General features: G+C 39.5%; 2 protein-coding genes across 2 annotated transcripts in view; both read right to left on the reverse strand.

The window, feature by feature from the left end:
- The window catches only part of kcmf1 (potassium channel modulatory factor 1), an 8,832-nt gene extending 6,136 nt beyond the window's left edge, over positions 1–2,696 (reverse strand). The window contains exon 1 of the mRNA XM_032540447.1: positions 2,444–2,696. Within this exon, the coding sequence (XP_032396338.1) occupies positions 2,444–2,459 (16 nt within the window). The 5' untranslated portion in view covers positions 2,460–2,696. The remainder of the gene's footprint in view (positions 1–2,443) is intronic.
- A 2,893-nt stretch (positions 2,697–5,589) lies between these two features.
- Positions 5,590–13,525, reverse strand: part of itga1 (integrin, alpha 1) — a 45,610-nt gene continuing 37,674 nt past the window's right edge. The window contains exons 16-30 of the mRNA XM_032540410.1: positions 13,219–13,394; positions 12,966–13,117; positions 11,020–11,130; positions 9,591–9,667; positions 9,142–9,268; positions 8,976–9,053; positions 8,791–8,867; positions 8,576–8,665; positions 7,874–7,976; positions 7,639–7,755; positions 7,432–7,521; positions 6,689–6,793; positions 6,273–6,368; positions 6,050–6,163; positions 5,590–5,898 (exon numbers count right to left, since the gene is read on the reverse strand). Coding sequence (XP_032396301.1) covers positions 5,842–5,898; positions 6,050–6,163; positions 6,273–6,368; positions 6,689–6,793; positions 7,432–7,521; positions 7,639–7,755; positions 7,874–7,976; positions 8,576–8,665; positions 8,791–8,867; positions 8,976–9,053; positions 9,142–9,268; positions 9,591–9,667; positions 11,020–11,130; positions 12,966–13,117; positions 13,219–13,394 — 1,570 coding nt within the window. The 3' untranslated portion in view covers positions 5,590–5,841. The remainder of the gene's footprint in view (positions 5,899–6,049; positions 6,164–6,272; positions 6,369–6,688; positions 6,794–7,431; positions 7,522–7,638; positions 7,756–7,873; positions 7,977–8,575; positions 8,666–8,790; positions 8,868–8,975; positions 9,054–9,141; positions 9,269–9,590; positions 9,668–11,019; positions 11,131–12,965; positions 13,118–13,218; positions 13,395–13,525) is intronic.

The raw sequence follows: 13,525 nt of genomic DNA on the forward strand, positions 1-13,525 counted from the left end.
TAAAGAGAAACAAGTGGCCATTATTACTTTAAGAAATGAAGGTCAGTCGGTCCGGAAAATTGCGAACTTTGAATGTGTCCCCAAGTGCAGTCGCAAAAACCATCAAGCGCTACAACGAAACTGGCTCACTTGAGGACTGCCCCAGGAAAGGAAGACCAAGAGTCACCTCTGCTGCTGAGGATAAGTTCATCTGAGTCACCAGCCTCAGAAATCGCAAATTAACAGCAGCTCAGATTAGAGACCAGATGAATACCACACAGCGTTCTAGCAGCAAACACATCACTAGAACAACTGTTAAGAGGAGACTGGGCGAATCAGGCCTTCATGGTAAAATAGCAGCTAGGAAACAACTGCTAAGGAGAGGCAACAAGCTGAAGAGATTTGTTTGGGCCAAGAAACACAAGGAATGGACATTAGACCAGTGGAAATCTGGGTTTTGATCTGATGAGTCCAAGTTTGAGATCTTTGGTTTCAACCGCCGTGTCTTTGTGCGACGGATAAAAGGTGACCGGATGGATTTTACATGCCTGGTTCCCACCGTAAAGCATGGAGGAGGACGATGTGTGATGGTGTGGGGGTGCTTTGCTGGTGACACTGTTGGGGATTTAATAATAATTGAAGGCATACTCCACCAGCATGGCTACCACAGTATCCTGCAACAACATCCCATCTGGTTTGCGTTTAGTTAGACCATCATTTATTTTTCAACAGGACAATGACCCAAACACACCTCCAGGCTATGTAAGGGCTATTTGACCAAGAAAAAGAGTGTTGGAGTGCTGCGCCTCCACAGTCACCGGACCTGAACCCAATCAAGATGGTTCGGGGACAGCTGGACCGCAGAGTGAAGGCAAAAGGGACAACAAGTGTGAAACATCTCTGGGAATTCCTTCAAGACTGTTGGGAAACCATTTCAGGTGACTACCTCTTGAACTTCATCAAGAGAATGCCAAGAGTGTGCAAAGCAGTGATCAGAGCAAAGGGTGGCTACTTTGAAGAAACTAGGATATAAGACATATTTTCAGTTATTTCAAACTTTTTTGTTGAGTACATAATTCCACATGTGTTCATTTATAGTTTTGATGCCTTCAGTGATAATCTACAGTGTAAATAGTCATGAAAATAAAGGAAACTCATTGAATGAGAAGGTGTGTTCAAACTGTTGGCCTATACTGTCCGTAAATACTGAGAAAGTACCAATCAACGCTTAGTCAACGGAGAAATTCGCACAGCATATATTCAGAAACCATGCATTTAAACAAAATGTCAGGACAGTTGTAATGTCTCAACTATACTGTATAAAAGTAGAAGGTGCTGCTACAATCATTCCCCAAGCGCGATGATGTTGCAGAGTTGCCAAGCCAAGCACAGGTGCAGAAGACGTGGAAACACTGACCAATCAGAGCAAATGGGGCTTTTTCCATGAGGGAGCTTAAAGAGACAGGCGCTAAAACAGATCGTTTTAGACCGAGAGCAATTACAGGTATATTCAGATAGACAGTATAGGAAAAAAAGTGGTTTTGAACATTAAAACATGTAAACATGTTATAGTAGGAACATAAAATACAAGTATGAACCTTAATATGAGCACAATATGGGACCTTTAAGCATTACCTTTGGTCCTATTGGTGCCATCTTACTGTATTGTGCTCTTGTTGGCTTTATAGAACACCGTAGCAACTTCGGAAGCGATTAACCAGGATGACCTCCCGGCTAGTCTGCTAACTAACATCATGTGGTGGATAAAGTGAACCGAATTTACACTCCAATCTGGTTTGAAGTTAAACATAACGTAACTTAACTATAGCTAGCTAGTAGCCTCCCAGCTAGCTAACTTAGTGATTGGTTTAAGGTCTGAGGCCTCAGACTTTCTTCTTGATGACAGTGCATTCGCTAACAACAGTAACGTTAGGATGTTTACCAGACAGGACAGTATGACGTTAACATTAGAGTAACAAGCTTTTACAATAGCACGTAAGCACAACTATAAGCAAAGATGAGTACAGCTATAATGGGACATACAATGGCACAGTCAATGAGGCTATGAGAGCCAGTATAAGCAACATAAAGTCGCAGCCAACCCAACGACTCCTTATGTTAGCACACATTAGCCTGCTCGCTAGCCCAGCTAACGCAAGGTAAGGCAGTACCTAGCAACGGCTAACTGCTAGGCTCCGCAATGTTGCCGTATCATTGCGAACAAGCTAAGAGAAGTTACTGCCATTTGCTTCAAATTAGAAGATATAACTGACATATGTATGCCAGAGCTGCTGAGTGCAAATATGTGTGTTGATAATAGCCTGAAAACAAGCCGCGAAAAGCGTAACACCCCCTTGCTTAAATAGCTAGCTAAGCACTTACGTTAGCAAAGCTAGCTGATGAGCTAGCTGCTCAGGTAATCTAGCGACCAACCTATGCGCTGTGGACCTGTTTATCAACTCACCCTCATGTCGGGACATCCTACAAACAGCGGCACAGGCCCGCCTCGGCCTCCCCAGCGCGGTTAACGGGGAACGATACAGTATTTTAGATACTAAACTGATAAAATCCTCCAACCTCGCCTCTTGTACGAGCAAGATGGATCCGCCAGCAGCTTACAGTTTGTACTGCTTCCCCTCCTAGTGTCACTTATCGCTAAATGTTGCAAGAGAACACAAGGCGGCGCCCTTCTACATGAAATCACTCGGGCCGTGACGTCGGTGAGCTTGGGCTTTAGTGCCCTTATTTTCGCCTCGCAGGAATCTCGCCTCAACCATAGACTGAATAAAACCAATCAATGCCTTCAAAGAGCAAACATCCTAACCCAGTGTTGGATGAAGTTTGTTTTTAATACGATTTGAAAATATTCCGAACTTTTGATCACGCAAATGTACTTTCTTTCTCTCTTTCTTTCTTTTTTAAAACGTTATAGGCTATTCAAATATTCTTACTGAGGGAGGTTGCGGGATTCACAGCGGCTTTAAGAAAAGTATAAATATTACACGAATAAAAACCTTTAAAAAAACAACAAAGGGGAAAGTATGAATCAGCCTAATAACACCATATTTCCACAAATAGCTATAACATAACAATAACAAAGGAAACTGTAGGCCTATCTCTCTCTAAGTATAAATTGTTTAACATAAAATAATGACAATAGCCTACATTACCTTTTCCATTGTGTATGTTTTCTTTCCTCCATTAACTGCTCAAATGTATTATTTTAAAGGATATTCAATAAGACAGGTGGATGCTAAGTAAAAGCAGCATTACGTAGTGTCAGTGTTACATTATTATATATTATTGTGTTATTATTAGGTACTGATGCATTAGCTGATGCGTTGTGTGTAAACTTTTGATTGCCAAGTATAGGCATCAAACAAATGTAGTGGCGTAAAAAGTGCAATATTTACTTCTGAAATGGAGTAAAGGGGAAGTATATAGGAGAATAAAATAGAAATACTAAAGTACACGTAGCCTGCTTTAAAAATCCTTGAAATTGTACATACATTTTTCTTCATGAATGACATGAATGATTAAATCAATTATCAAAATTGTTTATACCCGACTACCAATGTATTTTAAGAGAGAACATTTATACAATGTTACTTTTTCAACTAGGTTTGGTTATCAGCAGTAAAAGATACTAAGCACTAGTGATTTACATTTAATTGACAGAACTAAAATCAGCAACTTTACATTTTGATAAAAAAGATTATAAATCTATTTTACATATCTAAACAAAAGAAGAATAGTTAATGATCCGATGACCAAGTACTTTGTAAAAAGTCTTTATTTTTGTACATAAGATTCAGTTCATTGCTGTGCTGATGAGGACACATACAGTCTGACAAACAGTGCATTGCATTAAAGACTTCACAGCAGTGTAGAAGCTCACAACTCAGTCTCAGAAGTTAATAGAGGTGTAAGATCTGAGGAAACAATCCCAGACCACCTCAGATGAACAAAGAGAGACTTGGGACTCCACCCTCGTGCACAAACCTGATGTGGTCATACAACAGTTACACATTCTGTACATACAATTTATTACATGTGCTTCATGTCAACAGTCAAGCGCGAGAGCAGAGGAGTATTTCAATATCAATAAGTTGCCTTTCATTCTTCTTGCTGTGTTCCCTCAGCTTTATTGTATGATAATGAGGGAGAAAGCCGAAAAAAGAAGCAGAATTTCAGTCTCCCCAATATACAATATAATCTCTTTTAAAACATTGTGTAGCTATGGGGGGGGGGGCATTGATCCTATAGTATGCTAATGCTTTGTGTACATGTAGCGTGTCAACACTACAAACCACCTACCAGGGAATCCCATTTACTGTATGGCAAATGCTGGTGAACGATGACACATATATTTCTGCATTGGAATACATTTTACCTTACATTTTGCAGACTAAAAAGGTTAAAATCCAAATATGCTACAGTTGTATCTCACCTCAACACAGTCATTCTCCAGGCTTTCTGTCAAACAAAACCAAACTAGTGGATACAAACCCTCATCTTCAGTAAATAATAATTATACTTTAATTTTCTCATCAAAATATAACAATATTTACATATTTGCATCGCCTTTGAAATTGTGAGATAGGCCAGATAATTCTCTTATATTAATTATTAAAATGTTAATGTCATCATTCATGATACTTGTAGCACCTGAGCAAAATCGTCTTCTCTGACCTGACTGATTTATGGATAACATCTCTTAAATTACACGAATAATAGCAAACAAAATTATGTACATTTTTAAGCTTTACATTTTGGAGTATTTACTTATATTTACAGTACAATCTGAAATTTGAATTTTGCAGGCGTAGCTTTCTGTATCCCTCAGTAACCAATGTGACACTAATTTGTACGTTTAGCATCTGAGTTAGGACAATCTTTCTTTTGTTTTTGAATTATAAAACTAAGATTAGAAGTATAAAAAAATAAAAGCATTCAGACTGCACCACTGCATAAAACAAATCTTGTGTTCGGGTCAGTGTCTTTAGCCAACATTTTAAAAATTAAGGATGTGCCATGTTATATTGTAAAAAATGTAGCAAAAATACCAGACAAAAACAAAATATTATAAAATGCTAAAAGATACAGTGTTTCATAAAACTAATCAAGCACATAAGCTTTAAAACAAGAGTCTAAGCTATCAGACAGTGTTGCTCCAACACATATTAAGTTCACATATTGTGTATGTCTTAGAAGTGAATAGACCTTTGGACATTGTTGCTGTAATGACATAGAAAGTGAATATGAGGTGGCTTTCGCAGCATTGGATCGCCATACAGAAAAACCTGAGTACTTTTTTCCTCTGGAACTGGAGTGCAGCTATTGTAGCATGTATGTAATATAAATACACGCTACTTTGCCAACAGAGGCCTAGTAGGCGATGGTTTCTTCCTCCTCCTTTGCTTTCCTTCTTGAACGGCTTGACCTGACTTGATATATACTGTATATCTGAAAGAAAGAAGCTGATCTATAACAAATGGTATTTGCAAATACTATAAATACAGTAAGTGCCAACAACAATAAAAAAACAGTGTCTGTTTAAGCACTCGCTGTGTATGAGACCATCTAAATAGCCTCAGTGTTCAAAGCCTCAAAGCATCAAAAGATAAGGTTCGGGAAGTATTTGCAAACATTATTTGACCCAGGTCTGCAAAGGAAACAGTGAAAGGAAGCTGTGTTTTCCAGGTCGCCACTGTGTTGTAGCACCGAGGTGTCTGTGGGTTTCATGGCGTCTCCTCCGACTGTCCAACTATCTATTTAAAAGTCTGCCTGTCACTTTGTGCAACTTGATGGCTCTGGAAGCAGTCGGCCACATAGCTGCTTGCTGCTGGATGTCTGGATACCTCAGTCCATCATTTCCTCCTTTGAGTAGTCCCTGGTTTTTCTCTTGAAGAAGCCCATCTGTAGGAGCAGAAAACTTAGTTATAAAACTACTTATTGAAAGTTCTTTTCTTTGTTGAATGTTACTGTAAATAAGACAAGCTGCCCCAGAGGGTCACTAGTCATTTAAAGATTTAAAATTCTCTGCAGTCTGACACAGAAAATACATTACCTTCCAAAGAATGAAGATGACAAGTGCTAAGATCAGCAGTCCTATCAGAATGCTTATGATGATGATCCAAATAGGGATTCCTCCTAAGCTCTCTTTCGAAACCTGGATCTTCACCTGATGGGCACACACATACAACAAGTAAATGGACACATGCATGCAAACCCACATGAGCATACAATGCCAATATACGCATACAATACAAAAAAACGTTAGTGTGACTTACACTTCTGGTCCTGTCGTTGCTGCTCAGTTCAAACAGGTCTGTGTTTTTGATCGCCAGCGTGGCATTCACCAACATGTACAAGCTGGTAAATTCGCCCTGTAAGATAAATCTCCTTTAAATGTTTGCTTTCCTCTCTATCCATCAGAAAGGCTTCTAGGCAAGTCCCGCCCTACAAATCAGCTCGATTGGTTGGGGTCAGGCACTGACCTTGAGTGGTTAACATTAGGATAGCCGATTGGTCAGGAGATAGGACCTGAACAAATCGGGTTACGTTACCGTGTGTAAGCATGGACGCCTGGCCAATGTGAATGCTATCAAAGGGCGGGTCTTGCATAGAAGTTGCATGTTTTCCATAATAATGCATCAGAAACCGAGACGAGCCAAAAACAAGCACCCATGAAGCACCTTTAACCTACTTTGATGAACGTAGGTTTCCACACTCTGAATGTAACGTTGACCTGACTGATCGTAGCTTCAGGGATGGAGCAGCTAAATGATGCACAGTCGAGGTTTTCACAACTCTGTAGAGCAAATCAAACTCACACGGTGAGACAGGAACACACAGACACACAGACACACACACACACACACACACACACAATAATAATAATAATTGAGGGTTCAAATCATGAGAGAGTAATGTGAACCTACTTTGTATAATTGAAAAAATATAAAGTGTTCTAAATAAACATTTGCTTGTAGATGTGTAGGATGCAACGTTCTTTAAACTACATGTAAACAACTTAAACATAAACTTTAGTCTGGTAATGTATCGCATGACTAATAACTTAAGTATCATCTCTTTCTTGGAAAACATATCTTGGTTTGTATAAGTGCTGATACTGTTTGAATACTTTCAGGCTGTCTGTCTGTTTTGTATTTTAATAGACAAAAGTAATAAAGAAAATGTTGCTTATTTTGAGACTACAGCTACGGGCAAATGAGGCTTAGTTTTAACATCAAGGTACATTTAAAAGTATTTTGCAGATGCTTGAAAGACTGAAAAAGATGTGAGCTCACATTTTAATCATACAATCTTAGGTCTAAATGTGATAAATTTGATGTGTACTATAAACTGACTCAAGTTCACAGTTAAACAGTTAAGAGGAACTTCAGGGAGAAACACAGTGTTTCAGATTGATTGAGGCTCATCACTCACCAGCAGAAAGACACTGAGAGTTTCTTTCTTTGGATTTATAATATCCGGGATAATTTTAGGGTTGATCCAACGTTCTGCGTCACATTTCACCTGGAGAGAAAGCAGAAGCAGATGTGGAGGGTCTGTCTGTTCAGATACATATCCACTGTGTGTGTGTGTGTGTGTGTGTGTGTGTGTGTGTGTGTGTGTGTGTGTGTGCGTGCATACCTGTGGGCTGGTGGTGACGTGTGTTAGGTAAAGTAAGTTGTTCTGCCGAGGCGACAGGCGAGGATACTTCACTGTCAGGTCAAGAGGAGGAGACACCATATCACCTGACTTCTCCACCTGTTAAGATGTGAGATGGGGAGTGAAATAATATCTGCATTACCAAACAAACCACATCTGCATGCAGCTGTATACTTTACGGTTACATAAACAAATCAGTTGGTAGGATCTCTATTACCGTGTAGCTGATGTTGACCTCCTCTCCGATCATACTGGTGTCATTGATTGCACTGGAATACTGTTCACCCTCTTTTACTTCAATGTGTTGATCCACAGGCCGCCTGAAAGATGCATTTTAAAACAATATCATATTTAATTTTTCCCTTCTCTATCATAACTTCAAATACTAACAGATGTTATTAAAGATATTTTAAATGTAAAATTTCAGTACCATGAAACCAATCTAAGGCACTCTCATCAAATGGGAACTCCACCGATTCAACACAGCCGTTTCTAATGACTTTATTAAACCTGCATTGATACATTTTGGGACAACTTGTGGGCAGCACAACAAGCTGTAAACACAACAATAACATAGTATCAACTCATAAAGTTGATATGTTGAACATATAGCAAACAGTTGCTTATTTACACATCCAGCAGATACACAGCAACATTTTGCATGAATATAAGTTAAATATTCGCTTTCTTTTGGTTTTGGTGTTTTTGGTCTCTTCCAACTCCTGTGGGAAATATCTGATTGTTTAGCTGCTAAATGTTCCACTATGTTTACCAGCTGGTAACTAACTGTGTCTGTCTGCTGTTTGGTGTGGGGCATATAGTGTACAGTTATCGCTGAAATCAGCTGCCTGCTGTGACTGAAAACAACACACATTTTACAATACAATGTGGCAGATCAGTAAGGAGTTCAGTTACTCACACTGAGAATATGAGTCCAGCTTCATACTTCACAGGGATGGAGATGTGCACCGTGTTGTCATGCAGGGTCGAAGCCAGCTCTTCACTGTCACTGTGGGACATTTTTTTTTTTTTTTTTACAGTTTTACAATTTTACAAACATAAAACAGAATCTTTTTTTATTTTATTTTTTATTTTTTATGCAAACAACTTCAAATGTGCCGATTATCTTCTCACCTTGTAGCTGTCACATTGATCTGAATGACATCCTGGATATGTTTGGGATTTACCTCAAATTTCACTTTGAAATTTTCCTGTGGAGATTAGAGCACATCACATCTTTAATTAGCAGTAGTAAAGATAAAAAAAAGACTAATAGCAGGTATTTAGCCTGGTAAATGTAACGTATGCTTAAAACTAACCTCTACATTGCTTCCCAAGAAGGGGTATCCAACAGCACACTCCACCTTTGTGTCATTCAGAGTGCATGCCTTCTCCGGCTGATAATACAGAATAATCAAGTATATTCATACACATCGCTTCAATCCATATGAAATGATGCTGACAGAGTAGTACGAGAAATCTCACCTCTACTTTAACATAGTTGATGTTCGGTGTGAAACTGACGGTAACTTTTGTGTTGTATGCGTTGTCTTTGCTGTTTCTAACGTTGATGTTCACATCAATCTTGTCTTTGTTTGCTTTGATCATCATTCTGGAAAAATGAATTAAAAAAACAACAACTGTCAGCATGCTTGGTGGTGATGCACATGCCTCCCCACAAGGGCGCAGTCAAGCACTGGTAGGGCTTGCTGCTAATAAGGTCTAAAAACTATGTTGTAAATAATTGTGCTGTAAGACACTATAACTAAGATACAGTACAAGATACACAACTTCAGTATATAATAACCAAATAACAACAGGAGGAACACTTACAGCAACCAATATCTTTTCCTTGTGCATACAGGAATGCTAGTATTGTTAGAAAACAGGCTTGAAAAAGTGTGAACATATCCTTTGATTCTAATTCCACTTACTTTTTGACATTAGGCTCTGCTTTGAGAGAGAGGTCAGCGATGCACTTCTGATCGTTTCCACAGTCCACTAGGGGAATCTACAAGATAGAGACCAACACTCCTCCTCTAGTCAAAAATGTATTTTGCTTGTTGTAAAATTTAATAATAAATAAATGTTATAATAATACAATGTTTTGTACAATGTTTTGGGGGAGGTGTTGTCAACTGCATTCAAATCTATGTCGTTTGTGGAGCTGTTGAAGTGTGTGTTGCATTATACTGAGAGGTTTTGGGTATTATTTTGTCCATCCAATAAATCAATGAGCGTAGGCTAAATTCCCAGTGCCAGTGTTAAGTTGTATGATTTGAATCCCCATAAATGTGACATACTTAATATGAAATGATAATAAAGAAATATTGAAAGATGTAATAGATATTAGGATTTCTTAACCAGTTAATTGACATTTTTAGTCAAAAAATCTCAGACACAAATTATTTTTTAAAGCAGAATATCTTCATATGCGTTAAAACAATTTTGGAGATCCTTAAAACACTGGAACAACAATAAGCCTTTAGAAGCTCCTCTGCAGAAACATGGATATAAATGTAAATTAAAGTTGACTGATGTGGCTTTTGCATTTGTTTGTATCACTGACTCAAAGAGATCACTTAGATGACCTCCATTTCCTCTGACTTTCCCCTCAGACTGTTTGAAGGTCACCGTCAAATTTGTTCCCATTCTCAAAGCTGTCCCACTGGACTGTTGAGCTCAACAGTGTCTACTCTCCCAAGAAAGGACGAAAGAATATCCTATGCAGCACAATGTCAAAAGAAAAACTTCCGTTTGATGACTTCCCCCTTCTGTGTGTCTCTTTTCTTCCTTTTAATAACAATAACAGGAGAGGTCCTAATAACACTTCCTCGCTTATAAGTGCGGCATGCATTGCTGCTTTGGTAGTATGTGACACTGAGGATGTGTCAAGGCTAATAAACACAACACATATGGCCATGTGAGGGGTGAGGGGAGGTAATGTTGTTGCTAGTGCTACTGTGTGTTTTACACACTCAGGCTTCCCATGTAATACCTTCCCTCTTTATCTGGACACATCACCACAACAATTATCTAGAGAACTTCTTGTTGGAACAAATATGCATGGGGGAGTGTGGGAAGTCTGTCCTGACTGTTGGCGTTGAAACAATAATGCAGTCTTTGAGGGGAAAAGATGCATGATGGTAGTCAGCTGTTGCAAATGCTAATGTAGTGTAAAAGCAGACATGAACACGCCACTATTCATTCTTGGATTATAAAGACAGACAGATGGAGGATGTTTGAGACGAGGTTCAAACCCTTCCTGTCTGTGACTCTAAATCTTCTGTTTACTATTATTTAGCAGTTTATACTTAACATGCTGAAAGAGACTCTTACAAGTGAAATGAAAAACTGTCTTACTGTCTTATTGATGGACCTGGGAAGGCTTTCATCCAGGACGGGGCCTTGGTCTTCATCAGCAAGTCCAAACTCCAAAGATACCATGAGAGGGTCTCGGAAGTCAAGCCGGGCCTGAAAAAAAGGGACGGGTTGAGCATGACAGAGGAGGGTGAGGAGAAAGGGGGGAAGAAAAGTTGGAGGAGGATAAAGAGGATGTAAGCAAAGAGGGACTTAAAGATGCTACACAACCATTGTCCACCTGCACAGGTGTTTTCACTTATTTGGCTTATTAGTCCCCACTCAGGACTATGCCGGTGTGTACAGGCCTGATCGACAGCTCCATGACTCTTTTGTTCAGAATTGCACCTTATCATTCAGACAGAACGTTTTCATCAGCCTCTGAGTTGTATTTCAGAGATATCAGGAATCGCTGACAATGAGGTAAAAATAACTACAGAAGTGTCAACAAAATGTTGGCAAAACCATAAGTTTGGCAGCAGATGGACATTGCGCCACAAACAGATGGGGTGCTGAGACGTCTATTTGAGCGGTAGGTGTGAGGCACAGTTTTCACCCAAATACCAACAACTTGCTTTGCGCTGCTCCATTTGAGTGAATTTCCCATGTGTCCTGTGCACTTTGTGCTCTACTGTGTGTGTGCTCTCGCATCCAAATACCACACATAAAAGCGAAGCAAGTTGTAAGGTCAGGAAACTATTAAATGGTCTGTTTGCGCTGGTTGTAACACCACCACAAAAATAAGGCCCTGAGAGTTTCCAGCCATGCCAGCGCTAAATGCTAAAATCAACACGCTAACATGCTCACAATGTCAATGCTAACATGCTGCTACAATGTTTACCATGTTTAACATTGTAGTTTAGCATGTTAGGATGCTAACTACTAATTACCACTACACATAAAGTACAACAAAGACTGATATAAAGAAAAAATAAATAAATAGTTTTTTCTTGTGCCACATTTTGATTAAACCTGAGAAAAAGTATGACATGAGTAATACTGCATCTTTAGTCAGGCACATTACTGACTTGGAGCTGGATTCTGTCAAAAGAAATGGCACTGCTTCAGCCCACATTGATTATGAAAGACATTTTTTGGACATAGATTCATTTGTGATAGATTTGTTTTCGGTTTATACAGTTGTTCAGTTATAGTCAGGTGTGGGTCTGGTCCATCTTGGACTCAGGTAAGATAGTTGTGGTACAAATGTTCTGACCCTTGAGGACCTCTCTGCACTGCAGTAGGTGGGAAGATTCTGCGCAAACTGGCACACTGGAACAGAGCAAGTATTCATTGCCCGGCATGACACAGCAACAACAGCTGTTTCCACTGATTAGTTCTTCTTTCTCTCGCCTAGAGGCAGCTATTCAGAGAAATCCATTGCTGCAGTGAACGGCTGGAATGAGAAATTTGTACATATGGCTTTAAATGTCACATTGCCAGAGACTGCTTTGGTTTACAGTGGGTGCAGTTGTAATGTACAAAGCTTTTAACTGTGATGAATACTAATAGTGTGTGATGTGCTTGTTAGGCCACTTGTAGAAATCTTCATTGACCTGGGCCATCACTTTATCACATTTTTCTTTCCTTTGTCTCCGTCTCTTTCCAACTCTCCAACTCTCTACAAATAATATATCACTCAGAGCACAATGGGGCTGTATTTGGCATGCTTTGGTCAGGACGGGTCTGTTTCATGTTAAAACCAATGTCTTTCTGCTTCACATAGGACTTCTCCCAGCTTTGTCCTGTCTCCTTTCTGGCTCAAAACACCACTTACATCTTCGACAAGCCTACAATAAAACTTTCAGGAATGAATATCACAGAACTTGTAGTACTCCAGTTGATCTGATTACTTTGTCCTATGGATACATGGTTAAAAATATTGATTTTGTATAGGTAAGAAACCATAAGTAACCCCATGTGTACTTCATATAGATCAGAGTACTTGCCGACATCATGAAGGTTTCTTGCACACATTTTCTCTCTCTGTCTTTGATGGTGAAGCTACTAGTAATTTTACGATCACTTTTATCATCCAAGTCAATAAATGAGGCCCTGGCTTTTGCACGCAGAGCATCCAGGGTCAGATTGTAGCGGACCTCTGCAAGACACAACAGAAAAGACAACATGTAGTAATGAAGCACAGCCCCTTTAACAGTGATGACGCAGAGAAATTAATGAATAGGATGCTGCATGGCTCACCTGCTGGAGTGTTTATGTCTTGCTTGTCAGATTTGATACCGTAGACAAAACACACATCTGTTGTCACACACACAGATTTACGTCCACCATGTTCACACTGATACTGAGTCTGCTGCAGGTTGATTTTAACAGGGTCAAACGTCATGTTGGCACGGAGCTCTGCAACGTCTCTGGACCTAGGGAAATGAAACAGACATGCCAACGGCTTGAAAACGAGTGTATCTGTGTTGTTGGTGCAATGTGTGTGTATGTGTGTGTATGTGTGAGTGTGTGTTTGTGTGTGTGTGTGTGTGTGTGTGTGTGTGTT

Source organism: Etheostoma spectabile, chromosome 16 (genome assembly GCF_008692095.1).
Source record: "Etheostoma spectabile isolate EspeVRDwgs_2016 chromosome 16, UIUC_Espe_1.0, whole genome shotgun sequence".
NCBI classification, from domain to species: Eukaryota; Metazoa; Chordata; class Actinopteri; order Perciformes; family Percidae; genus Etheostoma; species Etheostoma spectabile.